Below are 23,746 nucleotides of genomic sequence, written 5' to 3' on the forward strand. Positions count from 1 at the left end.
TTCTTCTTCGGCATTGCTGCACAGAAGAATACACATACATACATACATACATACGTACGTACATACATACATACATACATACATACATTCATACTCGTACATACACATTGATACAGAAACGCCCGTACTTTAGTTTTATCGGAGAGCATGGATTGACGCCAGGGTGTGTCCGGTCCATGTTAGGAATCACAGAGAGAATGGTATTTGAATACGTTCTTTTGAAATTCAAGTCTTTGTTTCTTCAAGTTAGACAAGAAATATATCACACTTTACAGATGTGAAGGATGGATTTGAGAAAGTCCAAACAGTGGTTGGATGTGACGCTGTATCTCGGCATTGGCGTCGGCGATATCCTGCGTTCCCTGACTCCTTCCCCCTCACTATGGATCTCCTCTCAGCACCATGACAACCACGTTATCCCAAGGCGGTTGAGAGGTCTTGCAGGTCCGATGAGGATCGGGATCGAACCCGAGAGTCTGACGCCGAATGATCGATTACGTGCAACGTGGAATTTTTTATTTAGCATTTAATTCCACTTTGGTTCCATGAAAGGAGTTACGAAGTGTATAGGCATCGCACAGAATGTCAGTGAGATCTGGTACGACACTTCTTTACTGCATTGCATATTTTGCATATTCACAAACATACACAGTTCGTAGAATTTACAAGTTCCACAGTTCATAACGAAAGAAGAAGATTAACACAGTTCAACATAAATGAAGTGATTGTCCTTTGATGCACTGCCGACGTATCTCAAGTTAATAGAATATCACAGTTCATAATGAAAGAAGAAGATTAACACAGTTCAACATAAATGAAGTGATTGTCCTTCGATGCACTGCCGACGTAACTCAAGTTAATAGAATATCACAGTTCATAATGAAAGAAGAAGATTAACACAGTTCAATATAAATGAAATGATTCGTCGTTCGATGCGCTGTTCTAGTGCATCAAGCCCACTTAGCGACCGGGAGAGTTGGCCGTGCGTGTAGAGGCGCGCGGCTGTGAGCTTGCATCCGGGAGATAGTAGGTTCGAATCCCACTATCGGCAGCCCTGAAAATGGTTTTCCGTGGTTTCCCATTTTCACACCAGGCAAATGCTGGGGCTGTACCTTAATTAAGGCCACGGCCGCTTCCTTCCAACTCCTAGGCCTTTCCTATCCCATCGTCGCCATAAGACCTATCTGTGTCCGCGCGACGTAAAGCCCCTAGCAAAAAACCTACTTAGCGAACGCAGTTCAAAAACCTCGAGTCTGTTATGTCCTTAAGGCACAGTCTCATGAAAACAAATTCTGTTACTGAAGCACAGTTTTTACGAAATAAATTCTGTAGCTAAGGCATAGTCTTTAGAAATTATTATGATACAGTTCGTTGCGAAAGACTGACATGAGTCAAATGGTCTCGTTTGTAACTGAACTATCACTTCCATGAATACGTACAATAACACGATGATAAACTATTATGTGGCGAGTCCACACAATTTATGCAAGTTGATAATAATTTATGGTTATTCGCTCGGAGAATTTAGTACCGTTCTCAAGAATGTTAATTAATCGAACTGTTCAAGTTTTAATACACAAGTCTATCAGCTGTTGACGACTCAAAATATTATATCACTTCCTATCTTGCACAGAAATAGAGTTCAAAGTTTCCACTTTCGACACGTAGAAATTTGTACCCGTCCACAGAGGCGAACACTTGTACTTTCCGTAAACACAACTACCGTCGGCAGTCTGCCAAACAGAGTAACAATCTCTGACGTATATCTTCCACAGCTGGCTCGCACACCGTGGTAGCTGGGAATACACACAGATACTGATTTAAACTAACTCAACTAGCTTCTTTCTTTACCCATGGTCCGGGTACCATGGCTTCTGATTCGTCCAATTCTATCTTCAATTTCTCTGTTATCCCACCGCCGATTTTAATGAAATTTGGTATTCTACCCTCTCATGTTATGGGCTATACGATGCTGTAATTGAAAGTTTTGTATCACATTCGGTTTTGGAAGTTATGAGATGGAAGGAATCGAATGTTCGATGGCTGCGTCATATGTCCTTGGCCGGCTTTCCATCAGCGTGTAGGTTGCGTGCAGAGCTGCCATATCCGTCACCCGCGTGCACAGCGGTCTTTTCAAACCTGTCGTACAGCTGTTGTTACGAGTTGCGCTCGTTTGCACCAGAAATACTTTGATAATGAATGTTGCAGTGACATTCCCGTTTCATTTCATACATGCATACATACATAAGTACGTACATAGAGACTGTACCAGGACAAATGTCTTTAGCCGCAGATACTAGCTTGAAGAGCATGCGATATGTCTAAGTGGGTGGTACGTAAGCATTGGTGTTGGTACCGAGAGGGGTATTAGTTCATTGAATTTATATTATTTTGAAAATCTGGTTTTATTATTCATTTGAAACAAATTCATATCACCTTTTACGCAAGTTGAGTTGATACGTTGTAGAAGGCTGGAATCAGCGGGCTGATTACCGGGCTCAGTCCGGACAGGGACCACGCCCGTACTTGATGCGAAGTTCTCGACGTTCTAGAATTTCTAGAATTTCTGGAGGATCTGGAAGTTCTCGAAATTCCAGGTGCACACGTTGCGGGGTTCGATCTCGCACGAGAATAGTGAGAGGTGAGCCGTGACGAGCACATAAGTCCCCCGTATGATATTCACCTGACTTGTATCACTGTCGAATAAATTAATTTTTGCTTTAAATACTTCATTGATTCTTGTAATTAGGATACGTCAAATGTTAATGAAATCGACACTTGAATCTGTGATTCAAACACCTCGTTGAATCACTCATGTCAAAGATTCATGAAATTGACACACGAAAAGAAAACAATTGAACTGAGTAACTGACCACACGTTACATGTCAGCCCAATTGATACTTGGGGAAATTATGTACAAATTTACAATGTCAATTTCGCGACGTAAATCCGCTGATATTAACATGACAGTCTGAAATATGCTATTAGATCTCTAACGTTATCACTGTTCCTAACTGACTGGCTTCGTGATTTTTATGACTGGGTCATAACTTTGAACGTAATATTTACAGTTCGTGCAATTTCAGGACATAGCATGTTTGTTATAAGTTAAACAAGTTTAATGGCACTCGGATAATGTACTACACTGTCTGTAAATAATCATTGAAATTACGTGCACTCAACGACTGTTCAACACTGTCTATAAATAATTATTGAAGTTTAACTGCATTTGAAGAATTTTTAACACTGTCTGTGAATAATTATTACGAAGTAGAAACTATAAGCTTCAATACGGCACTGAAAAATTCTTTGTTCTCTCGGAACTTCACGAGAAGAAAACACAAGTTCAAAATATGACATTAATATTCTATGTTCCCACAGTTTGTTACGAAAACACAACTTCAAATGTGGCACTCGGAAATATTCTATGTTCGTAAACACAAGTTCAATATGACACTTAGAAAAATTACAACACTTGGAGAAATTGTAACACTTGGAAAAATGTTATGTTCCTTCGGAACGCCACTGTTTGTTTAGAAAACACAAGCCCTGATATGGCACTTGAAGGGAAAAATTATGTTCCACTGGAAACGAACACTAGGAGAGTCAGAGTATCGTCTCACCGAAATACCGAATCCCGGCTAGACTTAGCTTCTGTCTGCCGCACTTGTAGAGCTCCACCAGTCACCCATATCGTAGAGACGGTAGAGTATTACTGTCTGTCTGTCTGTCTGTCTGTCTGTCTGTCTGTCTGTAGTCTATATCACCTTGCGTTTATACCTGGAGCCGATGAAGCACCTCGAAACGTGTATATTATCCACCTCTATAACTCCTGAAGTATTTGGTAGTTTTTCTCAAAAATTGTATAGTTTGCAGCTGTTATTATAGCCTCCGCACTGGTGGTGCAAAAGTAATTGTATCTTAACTCCAAATAGGCTTTTTACAGATGGATCGGAACATAACCATATGTGGTAATGCTCGCTGCGCGAAGCCGACCTGAGGCGGCCACGTCACTGCTGTGTACGTCAGCGGAGTTCGGCGGGCTTGACTATCCTTCACCTCGCAGGAAGTTTAACTTTCATACTTCGAACTTGCTTTCTCGTATCGGTGTTTCCGGTACAATACACATACATACATACATACATACATACATACATACATACATACATACATACATACATACATACATACATACATACATACATACATACATACATACATGCATGCATACATACATACATACATACATACATACATACATACTGTTACGAATAAACATACTCTGCTTTATCAGTCTAATATATTTGTAGGGTGACCCCATTAGTACACACACAGTTATATTGGTGAATGACCACACTCCACTAACTGCTGCCTATTTAAAAGTCTCTCACAGCAGGACTCGAGTTGGGCAGTCTTTCTCTGGTCGGGCGACTTTCCGTAAATCTTGATTGGCAGTTCGCTTTACTTTCACTTCACCTCGCAAGTCCAGTCATCCCGCACAGCTGCTGCATGCAGACAGATAAAAATACAGGGCTTCTGGCCACCATACACACGACGACTGCTCCTTGCTCGAACCCAGATTAAGTCCGCCACTCATACTGTCAATAGTCAATTAGCGTGGCCGCTGACGACTAAAAATAACGGTCACACAACAGCAACAAATCAAAGGTGCTAACTAGCACTGCAGTATTCCTCACAACAACGACAATTAACACTGCCCCAGTTCTACTCACGCCAGCTATTCTACGCACTGACTCCAAGATAGTCTACAGTCCATGGCAGTACACACACAGTACCCCAAGGCAGTTCATGGACAGTACTCCGCTCAGTACACGACAATACTCAGACACCAGAGCGACACTGATGATATTCAGCACTAGTGTCATCCAGCTCCAATCACTCACTCCACGTCGGTACACATACAGTACCTACTCAAGTCAGTACTCTAAGGCAGTACACACAAAGTACTCTGTTCAGTTCACGATGATACTCTAATACCGGTGGGACACTGACGATAGCCAACACTACTGCCGTCCCAGTCCAACTTCTGAACTCTAACACTGACTCCCACCAATTACTCATTGCTAGCTTCCTTTTTATATTCTGGTGATGGATTACTAGAAAATTCGGGGCTCGGGTAGAGACGGAATATTCCCGCTGCGCCTTCTAGAAGGCATGGAGGTTCCCGGCCTGGCTTAGTCATCCTTTCCAGGAAACGCCAACAGGAGCTACGACAGAGCTGGAAAGTAATACTAAAATATATATCTTCAATATAGACTTTTAGGCATTTCATCGTTCAGTCTGCAAGCCTCTGAGAATTTATTATATGCCTCCACAATCCTCTATTTGCTTCTATCTCTGTTGCCTCATTTAGCTCGATACCTCTTACATTTAAATGCTTAGAAACTGAGTCTATCCATCGTCGTACCGGTCTCGCTCTACTTCCCTTACCCTCCATGACCGAGTCCGTTTGTTCTACGTTACCTCCCCTCGTCCATTCACCTCACATGATCCCTCCACCTAAACTGGTTTATGCGTACAACTTCATCAATCAAGTTAATTCCTAAATTAACCCTTCTCTCCTCATTAGGACTACACTCCAGCCTTTGTTCCCGCCTGTTTTTACCAGCGATCATACTTCCTACTTTCTTGTCTGATAATTCTAACTTTGAATAAGATAACCGGAGTCCACCCAGCTTTCACTCCCCTGAAGCAAAGTTGGTCCGGAAACAGATCGGTATAAATAGAATTTCGCCAGGAAACTGACTTCCTTCTCACAGAATAAAAGTTGATGGCAACTGTAAAGTCACTGCATTATCTTTGCTGCACATTGATTCACTCTCATTTACTATACTACCATTTCTTTCTGAAAATAACCAGTATGTTCATATGAAACTTAATATAATGTCAAAGCAAATATTCCGCTTGTTCGCTGGCAGATCAGCCTACCATGTGATCGTCTAAAATGACCCGAATGCCTCGTTTCCAGCAAGAAATTCTAACACTAACATTTCGTCGTAATTCGCCAACGCCCTGAAGAGAATGCAGCACTATCCACTTTCTCTCGAGATGATTTATAAGATTCTCAAGATTTTGGATATTTGTCTCGAGACTCTCGAGTGAGAGAAATTCTCATCCCTATCGTATATACAATCACCGTGGCAGAGCGGTAGTGAAGAATGTTCAAGACTCTTGCTGGCCGTTTACTTTTTCAAATAAAAAATTCCTGGACATAAGATGGTATCAAAAATATGGATAGTTTCTCTGTTCTACGCACCAGGCATAGAAATTCTAACAATCATGTTCCTTCCATTGTTTCTCTTGTGCGTTTTGGCCAAACGATAATAGACTTCTCATTAGGGGTGGCATTTAAAACATCAACATAAAAATACAATGAAGCTGTGTAAAGAAAAGGAAGACGAATTTAACTGAAGTACCAGTACGCGCAACACAACTTCTGGCGGTTCTTCAAAAACAGAACTTATGGGTAATTTTTTCCACATTTATTGTTATTGTAATTCTAATATTCTTCGTACAGTTCTATATAATGAATATTGTGTTTGGAAAAGTATGTTTTTCTGTAAAACACTAGTAAACCGCTCGGAAAAAGTGCATCTTTTTCGAACTTGCAACAACTAGGAAATCCCTACACCACGCCACTGATTTAAGCTATCTGCAGGCACGGATGGCGAACGAACACGCTTCCGCTATGCAACATATCTTCTCTGTCCTTGCCTCTTCTACTGCTTGCCAGGAGGATGATTGAGGTGCGGTATATGGTGTGCAGTAATGCTGTACTGGTAATCGTGCATTTAGCCTTCTAGGATGCACAGATTCTGTACATGTCAAGCAGATCGGATGCAGCCGGTCTTGCAATTTTAATGGTCAACAGCGTGTGTGTATTAATTGTACATATGTTGTTTTTTGTATCTATGGAATACGTGATGTAAATTCTGTAATAGCATGGTATCTTACATCAGCCATTGTCATATACTATATATATATGGATGAAACTAGAATTAGTATTAAGGCCCTATAGGTACTACATATATATATATCACCAATTCAAATTCTTTGTATTCCACGTATAGACTCAGCGTCAGTCAAATTTCAATTTTGTTTACGATAATTTCTCGGTTTAAAGTGGACATGAATAAGTTCCACAAACTCGTGTTGGAAATCAAATCATCATTGAATAGCAATCATATTCAGAGGTCCTCAACTTCATGTATGTCAATGGATGGGTTAACTCTGCTAGGTTATTGAAATAACCTAACTGGGTGAGATATACATCTAGGGCAGATCACCTACATGTTAGGGCGCCTAAAACAATGATAATATGGTACATGACAACGGCTGATATAAAATATCGCGTCATTACGATATTAACAGTACATGAAAGATTATGACAGTAAAACATTTCTTGAATCTAAGGATCACTAAACACTAACTTAAAATCTTCCTTCACAAAATGTAATGGTGGTTATTAAACTAAAATGTTATTAATTTATTTCTAGGATTACCACCTGATAAGTGTGTAATAGAGATGAAAAACATTTCCAAGGCCATTACCAGAGAGGTAAGTAGCACAATTAACTGCAGGATTAACTGCCTGTTCAAGGTCATCAATTCAAATTATTCATATTCCACAAACAAATTCGACAATACTATCAAATTTCAGTTACGTTTATGGTAATTCTTCGTTGTGAGGGACTGATAATTTATTTATTCAAATCCACTTTGAAAGTCAGAGTGTTGCATCAAATTAGTGATTCAATATTGGCCACATCCAGAGTTCTCTAACTTCGTGTATATTACAGGTAGGCTACTGAATTATTCAACTTTGGCTAGGTTTTTGCCATATTCGATTTTTAACAAAGTATAAATGGATAAGTGATCAGGTCTGGAATGTTCTTGTTATTCATTGTTGTAAGTATTTGGCATTTATTCTCAAGCATCTACTAAGTGTAGAGGTTGGCGGGTTCGATCCTAGTTCAGTCCGGTGGTATTTGAAGGTGTTCAAATCATAGTTTACCATGCACTGATTTCTGTGTACTGATGTTCCGAGTGCTTCAGTTTAATCTCTCGTGTGCTGAGTGGTGACGTGCGGGAAATGGAATTCGACTGTGGAGGTAGGGTAACCAATCGTTTTTCAAACTTAGGTTCTAACTTGGATATTAAGCATGAAGAGGAAGTATATATGGACACGGGTAACATCAGTGGAAAACAAGTGATAATCAAAGTGCGGAAAAGAAACCATCAAGTTTGAACCAATGGGCCACCGAATCGCGAGTTAGAGAAATGTATTCTAGTAATCACAAGGGTCCATGTGTGATAAAATTGGAATCCTATGATGACCGGAATGCGGGCAATTTACACCCTATATTCCTAGGTAGATTTTTGAAAGGCACATTGAAGGGATTCAATCAGTTAGTAGAAATGGAAGGAAAAGAATTGAGATACAATTCAAATTTTCTCAAGGGGCAAACTAGTTTCTAAGGCATTCGACTCTGGCAGAAATAAAACTTAAAAGCATATATCTCTTCCTCTAATATCTATCGAGTGGAGCTAGTTCGTGGTGTGGACAAAAATATTTCCATTGTGGAGGTATTGCAAGTCAGCCAGTTGTCATGGACAGTTAAACAAGTCCAGTGCTTAATCAAGCGAACATTAATAGATCGCCGTACAGAATACGTACCCACGGGTACTGTAAAAGTCATCTTTCGAACCCGAAAGCTGCCTGCACAGGTCACTATATTCAGTGTAATGTTAAATGCACAAGTATTCTTCTATAATCCAGTGATTTGCAAGAATTCTTAACACCCACAGGTCCGTCAACGTCTACAGAGCCAGCGCTTAATATGGAGAGGGTACAGTACAGTCAACACATTTAAAGAAAAAAGGACTTGCAACCAGAAGTAAAAAACGAATTTCTCAAGTTAATGGAGACTGTCAAATAGAAGGCGCATTGGCGCCATTTAATTAAGCAGTTAAACGACAAGGTGAATCGCATATTTTAAAATGATGCTCAAACTCATACAATGAAACTGTAGAAGTATATTGGGCAAGTGACACGAACTTGTCTTACTTATTAATGAGTATAATCTCCATACAGTATTAATTCAAGATTTGCGGCTAATGCCAAATTTTAGTTTTCAAATTTCGGGATATAGTGTAAAAAGGCTGGACGGATGTGGTTAAGACGGCATTTTTACATTAATAGATAACAGTCTTTCTTACAAAAAATTAGATCTCACATTCAAGATAATTAATATTTCACTTTAGCCGTGCATGTTAACATATTGCAATGATAAACATCTATCGTCCCCGCAGTGTACAAGGAAAAAGGGCGTAGTGGGATCAAATTTTTACTCAATTCACCGAATGTTCATCTGTCATAGTGGGTGGAGATTTTAACGCTCTCATTCAGACTGGCGATGTCAAGTAATTTCAACTAAAGCAGGGAACATTCTTCACTCTACGCAAGCGAATCAGCTAATAATACTTAATGATGGATCTCCCACGTGATTTACTGCCCCTGGTCAAGCTAAAAGTGCGGTAGATTTGAACATTTGAAGCTTAACATTGGCACATCGAGCCACCTGGCAAACAGTTAAAGATACTCACTTAAGCGATCACTTCCCAATATTTATTACAATTAGGGAGGGCATACAGTCGAACATATCACCCTCAACGGACATACATCATTATTGGCGTTCTTTCTAAGATTGTTATTACGAGCTTTTTTACGACAATAGGATCAGGAATCATTCTCTACATCCACAACACTATGCCTTCCTCATCACGATTATAAATGAATATTTTGCTTTTTCACCCCCTTAGATTAAAGAAACGATATTTCGGCAATAAAGCACAGTTTATTCGATGGTGGGTTAAGGATTGCACAGCGATGATTAACAGAAGGAAGAACTTGCTTCGTTTGCTTCGGAATTATTTTAATCTGCATAATTTCCTATACCACATATAACAAATACCCCGCTCAAATGTGTCAAATTTTTAATAATAGAAGAAGGGAAGCCTAGGGACAATTCATAACAAACATTAATAGAACTACGCCACCGCTAGAAATTTGCGAGACCATACAAACGATCGGCAACAAAAAACATATCCATAATATTGAAAGCATACAACAATCCTATTACATACACACTCCGAATTTTGCCGTACCTAACTCTATAACATACCTTCGGGAAAATAATATGCGCTTTCATGTCGAAATTCAAACAATTAGTTACCAATAATTCAAAGTCACTGTGAGAAGGTCAATTACAACATCACCTGGACTCGATCATATCAACTACGCAATTATAAACTCCTTACCATACTGCGAAAAAAGAATACTAATCGAATACTATAATAGCATTCTCAAGTCAGCCAAACCTCCTCAAAAGTGGAATACACTTGATATAATCCAAATTTTCTAAAATCGGATCCGAAAAATTTTCGAAATTACCGTGGAATAGCCTTGGGCTCCCGCATTCGAAAAGTCAATTTACGAATTCTTTTCAACCGAATACTTTGGTGCCTTGAGTACTATAAACTGCTTCCGAAATATCAAATTGCCTTTATGAAAGGACGTAGTACTTACTGGGCTATTAATATTGTTATGACAGATCTTCTAGCTCGGTTACGACAACATGATACTATAGGTGTCAATTTAGATATCGAAGGAGCATACAACAATGTTGATATAAATATCCTTTTACACAAATTATATCGATGCAACTCCCGAAAATATTCACCATTATAATGGGGCAACTTCTGTTTAATACACGTCTACAGCTCAAAACACACAATGACAACCTGAAGCTGTCAGACGTGTCTTTCGGGGTCTTCCACAAGGAGGTGCTTTAAGTGGGATATTATTTGCTTTGTATTTAATAGGTCTAGAACACATAGTACTTCAGGATAGGCGGATTATAATTTATACGGATGATATTCTGATATATTCCAAAGAAGCAATCTAAATGAGTGTAGACAAAGTCTCTCGTCTGCACTGACCAATACACATAATTGGTTAACATCCAATGGATTTGAAGCATTCCCAGCTAAAAGAGCTGCAATGATTTTCGCTAAAAAGAAGTTATGGTCATTCTCCCATAAACTCCCAAAGCCTCTTTATCCCACTCCGATTGCTGTTGCATAAATATCTTGACATTTACACGGATAACAAACTCAATTGGAAACATCATTTTGAGAGATTAAGATATTAAGTAAATAATGCCATTAATATAATTAAAGCAGTAGTCAGAAGGAATTGGGGCCAGTCCCCGTAACCATCCTTGCTCTATATCGAAATGCCATAAGATCAATACCTGATTATGGTTGAATTACTTTTTCGATATTACTTCTGCAACAACCTTACAACAGCTTCACACTATCCAATATAATGCACTAAGACTGTATTGGAGCTCTTAAAATCACTCCAATAAATGCAATTCTTGTAGAGACAGAAAAGTTGCCTTTACACCAAAAAGGGGATTATCTATCGCAAAAATTCCTGCTTAAAATATCTGTCCATTTCAATATATACTACTTCCGAAGTTGAAGCTCTTATCTGTACATTGTCAGAAACAGCACGAGTTAATAGCAAAACCACCAGCCCTATTAGCCAAGGGCACCCGTAGGATAGTTTGTAGGGGGGGGGGCTAGACCTGGGGGTATGTGTTAATTTTAATATTTTGGAAGATGAATGGCGACTTGTATTGCACGGTTGAATACCGCCCACGGTATCCCATACCACTTCTACGTAATACCGACTTTTAAATCATTTTCTTGAAAGAAAAACACCTGACTGCAATATTGTACAATGTATCTCCCTTCCTACCTACTCACTCCCTTATGATATAACACAATATAAGCCTCATATAATTACCACACTATTCCGTCGTAGTTAACACAGTATTAAAAAATAATCCACTAACGATTTTGAATTCCTTTCGCATATGTTTGTCATTGCAAGAGCAATACCTCATCATACACACCGATGGTTCTAAACCAAATTGGAGTAGGTGTTGCCTACTATGTTTCCTCCCCTAAAGGTTTTCAAAAATTTAGTCTGCCAAAAATGGCTTCCATTTTTACGGGGGAGGCATTTGCCTTCAGACAGTCATTATTGTACCTTAAACAACATAAAATTGCTAAGTCCATCATATATTCATATTCACTAAGTTTTCTAAATAGTATCCAAGCTGCAAATCCATCCAGTAACTGATATACAGTACTTTTAATATTTAAAGAACCTATTACATGATTTGGAACAAATGGGCAATAATACAACCTTAGATTGGATCCACGGACATTCTCACATATTAGGAAATAAACAAGCTGACATCATATCCAAAGAGGCAGCATCCGGAAATGGACTCCCCTTTCTCATATCATTTCCATATACTGATTACACCCCTGCAACGAAGGACAGCATTGAACAAACGTGGTTGGAAATCTGAGAAAATTTAGCTCGTTAAAAGGTCGCTCATACTTCAACATCCAGCCTAATATATGTAACCGCCCGTGGTATTGTAGGAATACATACACACGCCGTCATATGGCTACACCAGTCCGTGTACAATTCTATCATGCATTCATGCCGGAATATAAATTCCGATTTCAATTACAGGATACACCAATATGTACTTGTAACCAGTCGATCGGTGATACTAGTCATCTGTTATATCTATGTAAAATTTTTGAAATACAACGAAAACCATTTTACAACAAATTATTAAGCAGAACATAGCCTTTCCAACATATGTACCTTGCCTAATATATAATCATACACAAATTCTGGTTAAAATAATAACGGATGACCTCGATCATTATGACCTGCACTTAAAAAATTCAGTCTCAACCCGTACATGAAAGTATGTTCTTGAAAAATTCGTTGATGAGATTCAACACCTCAATCGAATCAGTAGCATAATTAATTCAAAAGGTAGATAAATGCTTATTAAAAGTCACAAGCAGATGATGTAAACCAATCAACAAGAGGAAGCGTTCGAATAACAGACGAAGTTCGATATCACGGTGTGGAGCCTGGGTAAGCGGCCCATTTATATTGGTATTAAAGTGCTATCCAATGCCAAACAAATCACGTCAAAGAAGAAGCATAAGAAGGAGGTGGTCAAATACGTCAGCCTCATGTCGGTAGATTACTAGCGTGTAAAAGAACAACTGCGGGACGAAATTCCGGCACTTCAGCGTCTCGGAAAACAGTAAAAGTAGTTAGTGGGACGTAAAACCAATGTCATTATTATATACTAAGTGTAGGTGAAAAACACAGAGTCGGGGTGTCTTCTGAGTATCATCAGAGCTTGGATTCAAACTCTGATTTCAATATATAATCAAGATACTTAATTTACTGAAAATTCTCATAGAAAACTAAGCACATTTCAATTCCAATCACCATCAAATCATTCAAGCATGGATTAAGAGTTCTAGGACAAAATAATTGTGAACTAACCAAGCCTTTTACACCCCGTTAGCAATGGTTAATGTAGAGTACAAAAATATGTTTATTTTTTCTACAGTTTGTTTTAAGTCGCACCGATGCAGATAGATCTTACGGCGACGAACAAAACAGTAGAGATAGGGAAGAAAAATATACGAGAACATTCTTACCTCTGACTTTTCTAGTATGAATACGTATTGATTGAGACTTGAATTTGAAGTTCACTTGGCTAAAGCCAACACCTGTCTCATCCACAGGTAAATGTTATGGCCATCATTGTAACTATTAATAAAGCAGTGTTTGGATGACACGGGATACTAGAAATTAAGTTTTTCACAGATTCACCATTGTCATCAACACACCATACATTTTTTCAGTGTATCACAAAGACTCTATTTAGTTAAAAAATATATTTTATATTTAAAACTATATATTGTTTCAGATTGGTTACAAGTGGCAGGAGACACCATGTACAGAATGCATGTGCATACGGAATGCAGGAGGAACACCGGAGATTCAGTGCAATAACACAGTCTGTCCTAGCGCTGATATGGGTGAAAATATTACCATAGATTATGTAGTAGAAAGTGTAGTTCCACCAGGAGCGTGCTGCCCTCATATCAAGCGGAATGCCTGCAAAATAGGTGAAAGGGTTCTAAAGGTAAGATCATACCCACAAGTAAAATAAATAAATAAATAAATAAATAAATAAATAAATAAATAAATAAATAAATAAATAAATACATGAATAAATTATTGAAATTAGTGAAATTAGATATCGTGTGAGAATAAAACTTCAACAGAAAACCACATTTGAATAGCACATTGGTTTAAAATAAGTAAGTAGGCCTAATGACTCTCTTAACGTGAACATATTGGAAAAGAAACCTGCCGATTTGATGCCAACATTTAGTTGTAAACTTTACATGTTCCATTCCATCGTACATAATATATATATTTTTTGTATTTCAGCCGGGACAATCGTGGGTATCCCAACAACTAGATCACTGCCAAAGATACATGTGTTTGGAGACAGATGAAGGAACTGTTAAGAAGGATGTAATTGAGAGATGCATTACCTCTTGTGACCTGGTGGGTAGTTTATTTATACCGCTTATGTAAATCTGCTAATAAATGCACTAACAGCCGATTATTTGTTCCTACGGTTCATTAAAGGAACCAAACATTTTATGCTTCATACGATGGTGTGATGTGCTATTATATATCTGTCTTGCATTAATATTTTAGATAAAACACAAACGTTACTTTAATCTAACTTACCGGTATAGTAATGTCTCAAGTATTCATAATTTCTTGTTTCTATCATCTAGGTATATAATGTACAATAATATGCACGTGTACTGAAATATGATACCAATGAATAAACGTCCATTTTCAGGGCTCCAAGTATCATCCACCTGAACCAAATTCTCGTGATTGTTGCGGTCAATGTAAACCGGTAGGTTGTGTCCACAGTGGTAAAGTGTATGTCGAAGGAGAGGTAATGCGATCAGAAGATAACTGCACTCAGTATTCCTGCCTGTTACTCAATGGCACGGTTAGTATATTTTTACCTTTTATGACAAATAAGTATTAGCATGTTAGCATGTTTGTTTTAAATCAAACTTTTATGGTTCCTTTGGAATTACTTGTACAATGTGCTATATTACTTTTCATTTTAATTTCTGGATCCTTCCTGAATGATGTAAGGATCCATTGAGCTGTAAACATACGTGTACTCACTTACAATTTCAAGTGAACGCATTAACAACAGTGACATGGTAATATTTCTCATGGATATTTCACAAGAAAAGGGATATTGATAGTATAGCTTAAAATATCCTGGGAGAAAACGGGTTATTATCAATTTTCTGTCGTGTTTCCTAACAGCCACCATTCAAAACCAACCAGCAAGTCTTAACAAATACCAGTTTAATATGTGCGTGATGAAATACTCGTAAACTAACCTCATATATATTTATTATTGGTGCATTAACTGTAGCTTAACTTGTTGCTTAACTGCAACCACAAAAGCCGGGGAATCTTCTCATAAAAGTGCACACCGTACAGATCACAAGACTGTGATCTCCCCGTCTGAATGAATTTGTATTCTTATTTAATGCGATGTGATACTGTTCGCTTGTAGAAAGTCATCACATGAAGTGAAGCATTAAATCCTCGCGTTGCGGACTTTAACGTTTTACGTCCTTTTATTGGAGTACATGTTTTATTTCTTTGTCCCTATTGGCTTTATTTTTCTGTTATAAATTTTCAACGAGAATTTCAAATTCCTTGCATCCTGGATAAATTGTAAGGTACAACATTATATTTTGGTAAAACCGCAGTTCTAACAACAGGATGTAGTGCGTCAATAGAGTCTAACCTCACCCTCTCATGGCCATTTTGAGGGTAGAAAAATTATTGCCATCTAAGCATGAAAGGAATAAAATCCTTGAAGCATATCACGCAAAAAGAATAATTGTATTTTAAGCTTTCATAAATGAAGATATTGGTAGAATTATCAATTTGGTAAAATTACCTATATCTTCATCCCCAAAATCTAAAAGTTCCATTTCGAACCAAGAATAGTTCTGTACAACATCTGTGACTTTATTTCTCTCAGTAAAATTAACAAACTGATAAGAAAATAATACAGTATATTAATTCGTATGTTAAACATCTATCTGAGAACTCGTTATTTTGACCAAATGTCTCAACAAAATACGACTAGGTGAAGGTAATTCAATATTGTTTCATACATTTTCAGGGAATTTACCGTATCATTTTAATTATACATTAATTTTTTCGATGAAAATATGGATATAATGTCATTTTGTTACATGGAAGAATCTCTCTGAAATTGTGAAGGAACTTTTATAATATAAGGACAAAACATAAACTGTGAATGAAACGTTACAAAAGAGTCCGAAACAAAGGGCAATATACAGTATGTCGCAAAGCAAATAGTACTAGAATTATGAACGTGCTCTGAATATCAAACAGTACTGAATGTTACCAGAAACTTGCCACGGAAAGGAAAAGGATGCAGCAAGATAGAACTACAGTTCACACCACAATGGAGTCACCAGCCCTTGTGCAACAACTGTTTGAAGATCGCTTAATTTCCCGTACCATTCGCAATCCCCGGATCTCATGCCCCCAGATGCCTCATATGGGGCATACTGAAGGATTCTATTTTCTGGTCAGATGAGCCACCTAGGAACGTTCCCCAGTTAATAGAGTAGTTACAGTAATTTCTTGAGTTATTACAGAAGTACAGTTTGTTTTGCCTCATACCTTATTATTCTGAAAACTTCCATATGGTAAGGATTCAGAAAACAATATGTCACAGATTCCACTTTCATTGATCCACATGCGTATGGTGTTCTTCCAGCATTAGCCGTAAGCTTTGTAATAATAAGGACATTTGTCATAACTTTGGACTACAGTGATTATTCCCATCAGCACCTCAGACATTCAGTTATTTTCCAGTGAGAAAATGCAATTTTAGTGAGTCACAAACTCAGACACTCGATAATTATTCGGCATTTTCGATTACCGTTAATGACGTAAAAACATCGTGTATGATATCTTCAAGGGCATCAGTAAGGAATTGTGTAAATTTTGGAGTTTCTCAATATATGCCAAATATATTGAAGAATGGCTGTAGATTGCTAGATAAAATATGATCTAAAGTAAACAATTTCTTTATTCGTATTATCTTCAGCACATAAATATGATTTGAGGTACCCGATATTGTTATGGATTCTAAGTTAAGAAAAGGAAAAGTGATTACACTGAAATGGTTGGTAGCTTTGAATCACTAAAATGTGAAACAATTGACGTTTAATGGAGATAACATTTTTCATTTCTGCCAATACTTTTCAACTCAGCGACTCATTAGAGGGTTGCTATAAAAGAACAATTAGGTTTTCAAACCACTGTGTTTTTCAAAGATTAAAAAATAAAATATGACTGATACGCAAAAAGAATCATAAACCTACCAGTTTGCATCGTGATACACCATTAGGCAGCACAAGTGCAGTGCAATGCAGTGGAAGATGGTTACAAAGCACGAAAAGGGATTTTGTATATTGGAATACGTGAATTATCATATAGCGTGAATTTCAAAGAGTGCACAAAAATGAAACGCCAATTAAGCAGAGCATTCTGAGTGATATTGGCATTTTAAGGACAGTGCTTTTGTGTGTGAACAGAAAAGTACAGGTCGACCAAGCGTGTCTGATGCAATAGTGGAAAGAGTTTCGTGCACAGTCCACGGTCCAAGAGCAAGCCATGAAATTCAACTTCTACAGGAAACGATGTGGAAGATTTTGCGACAGCTGATATGTTTCGAAACGTACCGTCTGTACCTATTGATACGGAGATTTATGGTGGAACGCAGAGGTAAGGGAGCAAGTGGGGTGAATGGCTGGAGAGGGAATCACTTAGAGTAACAATTTACGTTAACAAAAAGTGGAAATTTTATTTCGTTCCATTCTTAAAATTCAGAGAGAGTAATTTAGTGATATAACATGAAACAGTTGAAATATTACTTTGGTGATATTCACATTAAACAACGAGCTCGTCAGCCCCAACAAGGCATTGGACATAGGAGCCCTAAATCAGGTACAAGATTAATTGGGAGAATCTCCCAGTCGTTAACCTACATATGAAAGAGCATTGTTGTTACGAAAAGGTACACGTTATAGAGTCTGAGTTCCAAATACTTAGAGGCTAGCCTCAAACAAGCAATATGTGTTATTTACATTTTCAATTTCACTGTAAACCCCTAGTATTCGCACATAGGTTGCCCCATGGTGGGCTTATTAATTACAAAGTTTGACAACCAGCTAAAGCACTGTTCCCCAAGGAAACCTAAACTTAGGTACGATTACCCGAAAAACCATAAAGAATATACAATGGAAGAATTACCCATTCCACTAGGCCATAAGAAGAAAAAGAAAAGGTTACACGAAACAGGCCATTAACGGAAGGCGAGGAGGAAAAACACCAGCACCCCTTAGAAGGATGTTCAGGAGAAGACAAGAACCTAAGGGGGCTTAAGGCCAAATGACAAAGAGGCTAATCCCATGCCAAAAAGGGTGACTAAAGGCGAACGATTAAAAGCCGAGATAAATCCCCAAAATTCAGAGGTTGAAAACATTAGTCGACCAGCTCAAAAGTAGAAGGAGAAAGTTCGGAGGGTCACCACTCGTTCTCCCTTACATTAAATACTTTCCCAGTAGGGAATATAAATAGAGTTCGAAGACTGCGCAGAAGGTCCTTCATTTCAGCCCGAAAAAAAGGACAAGATTGCATATTAGATTTTGAGGAAAACTGCTGAAATCTTTCACGCGAAACACACGCCGGTAAAATCACATGTTTAGATAAATTCTGCCATTTCCTGTTAGCGGTGGAACTTCTTCAAGCAGGCCACGCCCTGCCTCCCGGCCCCCTCTAACCACCATTACGTTGCACTCTTAAACAGGCGAGCAAATCAGACAAGACGGCACTAAACCGCTCTCCTTAAAGAGGAAAGTTCTAGATTAAATTAAAATCCAGAGCACTCATAGGCTACATTTCCATACACCCCACGGGTACTGACTGGCTAGAGAACTTAGTTAAAGGCATGTGATAGGCAGATTACATTAGGGGAGAAGCCAGGTGAAGTGTTGACAACTTCGGCACATCAAAAAACAATAACCAGAAATAAGGTTTACCAACTAGAACAAATGAAATATCTTCTTAACCCTTTGTACCCCAAGAGTAAAAATAATTTTAATAAATTTTGTATTTGTCCTGTTCCATATTATTAGGTCACATTCAAATGCATTTTTGCCATTTTAAAAAAAATTCCCTCTTAGACTTGGATTTTTGAACATGTTGCTTCAGAGCTACATTGGGGCTCAGTGGTAATTCGAAGACAAAATAAACTGAAATTTTAAATATTCTACTCTACTTTATTAAGACATTACACAGTACTAAAAATATTACAATATCATTATTAAGACATTAAAGAGTACAAGAAACATTAAAATATAAAAATAACATGTTTTAGAACACTGGATGATGGGAGAAACGTCACATTACTTTAACAACTTTCCTTTACAAGAACTATCATTCCAGTAACAAATACAGTACACAAGTAAGGCTTACTTCGTATGGAACAGAGTGAAGCAAATTTTTGCTGGCTGTTAGGTCATCAGCCCAGAAGCTGGTTGGATCCTCAAACAGCACCACTAAAGGCTATGCAGCTATACGAAAACCACAAAAAACAATGACAGTACCAAAATGAGGCATACTAGGCAAGACGAGGTGTGAGGCAGTTTGCCATTGCTGCAGTTAGGCACAAGTTTACATTACATTTTGCACATACTACTTGAGTGAATCCACCTGGGCAAAATTTGCATCTACCTTTACCAGAGTATCCCGGCCAATGTTCATACCCGTCGTACCGAATGTCATCATGTGGGCGGACTGCAAATGTTCGACTTTTAGTGGGTTCTTTGAGTGCTTCACTGGAGTGACGTTTTGTACCTTACCCTTACCCTGATCTCGTAAGCGCACTTGCAATATTTGCCTGGAATTTTGCCAACGAATATTGACATTTTTTATGTCGTTGAGCCCGATGTCTACGATACAACAACCATCCATTCACAAAGGCAACACTAATACACCAGTATATAATTCTAGTGTACCACTTCACTGATCTCAAATCAATTCTGTACAATTCCTGAAGCATACCAGCCAAATCTACCCCTCCCATGAAGAAGTTATACTCTTTTGAACACTGGGGCAATCTATTTCCATGGTTACTTTTTGTGATGAATTCCACCTTTTACATTTCCCTACTGGATCAATTGCAGCATTAGCTGATATAAAATTCACTGCTTTTCTGTTATACCATCTTGTAAGTGCCACATTACTGTCCTTTTCCACACGCCAGTCGTAGCTGCCTCTTCCAGAGCGTTTTAGTTCAGCTTCAGACATCAGGGGACACTTGCCCATCCTGTCATTACGTATTGTGCCCACACAGAATAATCCCCTTTCTTTCAGTGCTATGGCAAGTTGAAGAGAAGAAAACCAGTTATCGAAGTAAACTATGAAGTTTTTGTGTTCAGGAAGCTCGAAGAAATACGGCTGTTTCATCTTCCGAGTCCTCAAACTCTGACAATTAATCTATTTCAGAATTAATTCCATCTGATAACTGTTCAAGAATATCAAGAACGTCCTTTTCGTTCCTTATTTGTGTCGGTTTCATGTTGGGTATTGGCATAAAACAAGTATAAAATGGAATTACAATCTGGTTGGTAAAAGTTAGGTTAGAATGATTTGTTTATACTTAACCCCAATGTAGCTTGAGAGCAACACCATTTTCTAATCAGATATATTCACTAGCTATGATATTTATTTCAGTTTATCGCGGTACATAATCTTAAAACAGTACATTGAGTTGACAAATACACTAATATAGAAAGATTAACTCTCAATTAATTGTTCTGAAAAGTGATTTTGTAACACTGGCGTAACTAGATCACAGCCAGCTGATTCACGTCACATACTAAACGCACACACTGCCACCTAGATCAGTGCTGTAAGTGGCATCTGTAGTTATTTTATGAAAACACATACCTGTAGCTTTATGGCAACAATGGGGTTGAAGGGACCACTCTAAATGAAAACTGGTGAGGTGTCCTTGAAATACACGTTGCTTAGGAGCAACACTGGTAGCGATAGGGTTAAGTTGATTTGGGCTTAGCCTACAAGAGATCGCAAGAAAATAGATATCAGGCCCATCTAACCAACGGAGAAAAAAGTTTAGAAAGCTATTGTTCAATGTCATAGATGGCCGTGGTGGAGAATGAGCGCAGTTTAAATAGCCAGGGAAGGTGTACTCCTAGTACAGACCTCCACCCCGTAAGCTTGTACAATGAAGTGGACAGTTTTGAAATCTTGAAGCACAATTACATTTGGAAACATTAAAATTCAGAAATACATCGGTAATCTTGAGTATCTCTTGGTTAAGAGTCCTTTCTTGTTTGTTTGTTTGTTTGTTTGTTTGTTTGTTTGTTTGTTTGTTTGTTTGTTTGTTTGTTTGTTTGTTTGTTTGTTTGTTTGTTTGTTTGTTTGTTTGTTTGTTTGTTTGTTTGTTTGTTTGTTTGTTTGTTTGTTTGTTTGTTTGTTTGTTTGTTTGTTGTTTGTTTGTTTGTTTGTTTGTTTGTTTGTTTGTTTGTTTGTTGTTTGTTTGTTTGTTTGTTTGTTTGTTTGTTTGTTTGTTTGTTTGTTTGTTTGTTTGTTTGTTGTTTGTTTGTTTGTTTGTTGTTTGTTTGTTTGTTTGTTTGTTTGTTTGTTTGTTTGTTTGTTTGTTTGTTTGTTTGTTTGTTTGTTTGTTTGTTTGTTTGTTTGTTTGTTTGTTTGTTTGTTTGTTTGTGTTGTTTGTTTGTTTGTTTGTTTGTTTGTTTGTTTGTTTGTTTGTTTGTTTGTTTGTTTGTTTGTTTGTTTGTTTGTTTGTTTGTTTGTTTGTTGTTTGTTTGTTTGTTTGTTTGTTGTTTTGTTTGTTTGTTTGTTTGTTTGTTTGTTTGTTTGTTTGTTTGTTTGTTTGTTTGTTTGTTTGTTTGTTTGTTTGTTTGTTTGTTTGTTTGTTTGTTTGTTTGTTTGTTTGTTGTTTGTTTGTTTGTTTGTTTGTTTGTTTGTTTGTTGTGTTTGTTTGTGTTGTTTGTTTGTTTGTTTGTTTGTTTGTTTGTTTGTTTGTTTGTTGTTTGTTTGTTTGTTTGTTTGTTTGTTTGTTTGTGTTTGTTTGTTTGTTTGTTTGTTTGTTTGTTTGTTTGTGTGTTTGTTTGTTTGTTTGTTTGTTTGTTTGTTTGTTTGTTTGTTTGTTTGTTTGGTTGTTTGTTTGTTTGTGTGTGTGGTTGGTGTGTTGGTGGTTTGTTTGTTGTTTGTTTGTTGTTTGTTTGTTTGTTTGTTGGTTGTGTGTGGTGTGTGTGTGGGGGTGTTGTTTGTTTGTTTGTGTGTGTGTGGTTGTTTGTTGGTGTGTTTGTTGGTTGTGGTTGTGTGTTGTGTTGGTTGTTTGTTGGTGTGTGGTTGGGTGGGGGGGGGGGGTGGGGGGGGGGGGGGGGGGGGTGGGGGGGGGGGGGGGGGGGGGGGGGGGGGGGGGGGGGGGGGGGGGGGGGGGGGGGGGGGGGGGGGGGGGGGGGGGGGGGGGGGGGGGGGGGGGGGTGGGGGGGGGGGGGGGGGGGGGGGGGGGGGGGGGGGGGGGGGGGGGGGGGGGGGGGGGGGGGGGGGGGGGGGGGGGGGGGGGGGGGGGGGGGGGGGGGGGGGGGGGGGGGGGGGGGGGGGGGGGGGGGGGGGGGGGGGGGGGGGGGGGGGGGGGGGGGGGGGGGGGGGGGGGGGGGGGGGGGGGGGGGGGGGGGGGGGGGGGGGGGGGGGGGGGGGGGGGGGGGGGGGGGGGGGGGGGGGGGGGGGGGGGGGGGGGGGGGGGGGGGGGGGGGGGGGGGGGGGGGGGGGGGGGGGGGGGGGGGGGGGGGGGGGGGGGGGGGGGGGGGGGGGGGGGGGGGGGGGGGGGGGGGGGGGGGGGGGGGGGGGGGGGGGGGGGGGGGGGGGGGGGGGGGGGGGGGGGGGGGGGGGGGGGGGGGGGGGGGGGGGGGGGGGGGGGGGGGGGGGGGGGGGGGGGGGGGGGGGGGGGGGGGGGGGGGGGGGGGGGGGGGGGGGGGGGGGGGGGGGGGGGGGGGGGGGGGGGGGGGGGGGGGGGGGGGGGGGGGGGGGGGGGGGGGGGGGGGGGGGGGGGGGGGGGGGGGGGGGGGGGGGGGGGGGGGGGGGGGGGGGGGGGGGGGGGGGGGGGGGGGGGGGGGGTGTGGGTGTGTGTGTGTTTGGCTCGCTGTAGAAGTGTAGTGATTGTTACAACACCAAAGTAGTCCACGTCCGGACTGTAGTGCCTATGGTTGACAGTAGGTGCGGCCGCAGCAGCCGAAGTCCAGATGTGATTCTCGAACCCCTTGGATACCCTGATATACCATCCTCCCAACACTATGACAGCTGAAGCCGATTTGATGAGAAGCTAAGACCCAAGAGCATGGTCCCACCTGAGGATTGAGTGGAGGGATTAGAGGAGGAACCAGGTGAAGTGTTGACAACTTCGGCACATCAAAAAGAAACAATAACCATAAGAAAAGTTTACCAACTACAACAAGTTAAATATCTCCTTAAATTAATTTGGACTTGGCCCACTAGAGATCTCTAGAATATAGATGGCAGAGCCATCTAACCTTCAGAGA

At 39.9% G+C, this 23,746-nt stretch overlaps 1 protein-coding gene across 1 annotated transcript in view; it reads left to right on the forward strand.

Annotated features, from left to right (window-relative positions):
- Window positions 1–23,746, forward strand: part of Hml (Hemolectin) — a 586,263-nt gene that overhangs the window by 412,535 nt on the left and 149,982 nt on the right. Inside the window, exons 69-72 of the mRNA XM_068226073.1 lie at window positions 7,519–7,580; window positions 13,915–14,133; window positions 14,445–14,564; window positions 14,872–15,030. Of these exons, the coding sequence (XP_068082174.1) occupies window positions 7,519–7,580; window positions 13,915–14,133; window positions 14,445–14,564; window positions 14,872–15,030 (560 nt within the window). The remainder of the gene's footprint in view (window positions 1–7,518; window positions 7,581–13,914; window positions 14,134–14,444; window positions 14,565–14,871; window positions 15,031–23,746) is intronic.

The sequence above is a fragment of the Anabrus simplex genome, chromosome 2, assembly GCF_040414725.1.
Source record: "Anabrus simplex isolate iqAnaSimp1 chromosome 2, ASM4041472v1, whole genome shotgun sequence".
In the NCBI taxonomy this organism is placed as follows: domain Eukaryota; kingdom Metazoa; phylum Arthropoda; class Insecta; order Orthoptera; family Tettigoniidae; genus Anabrus; species Anabrus simplex.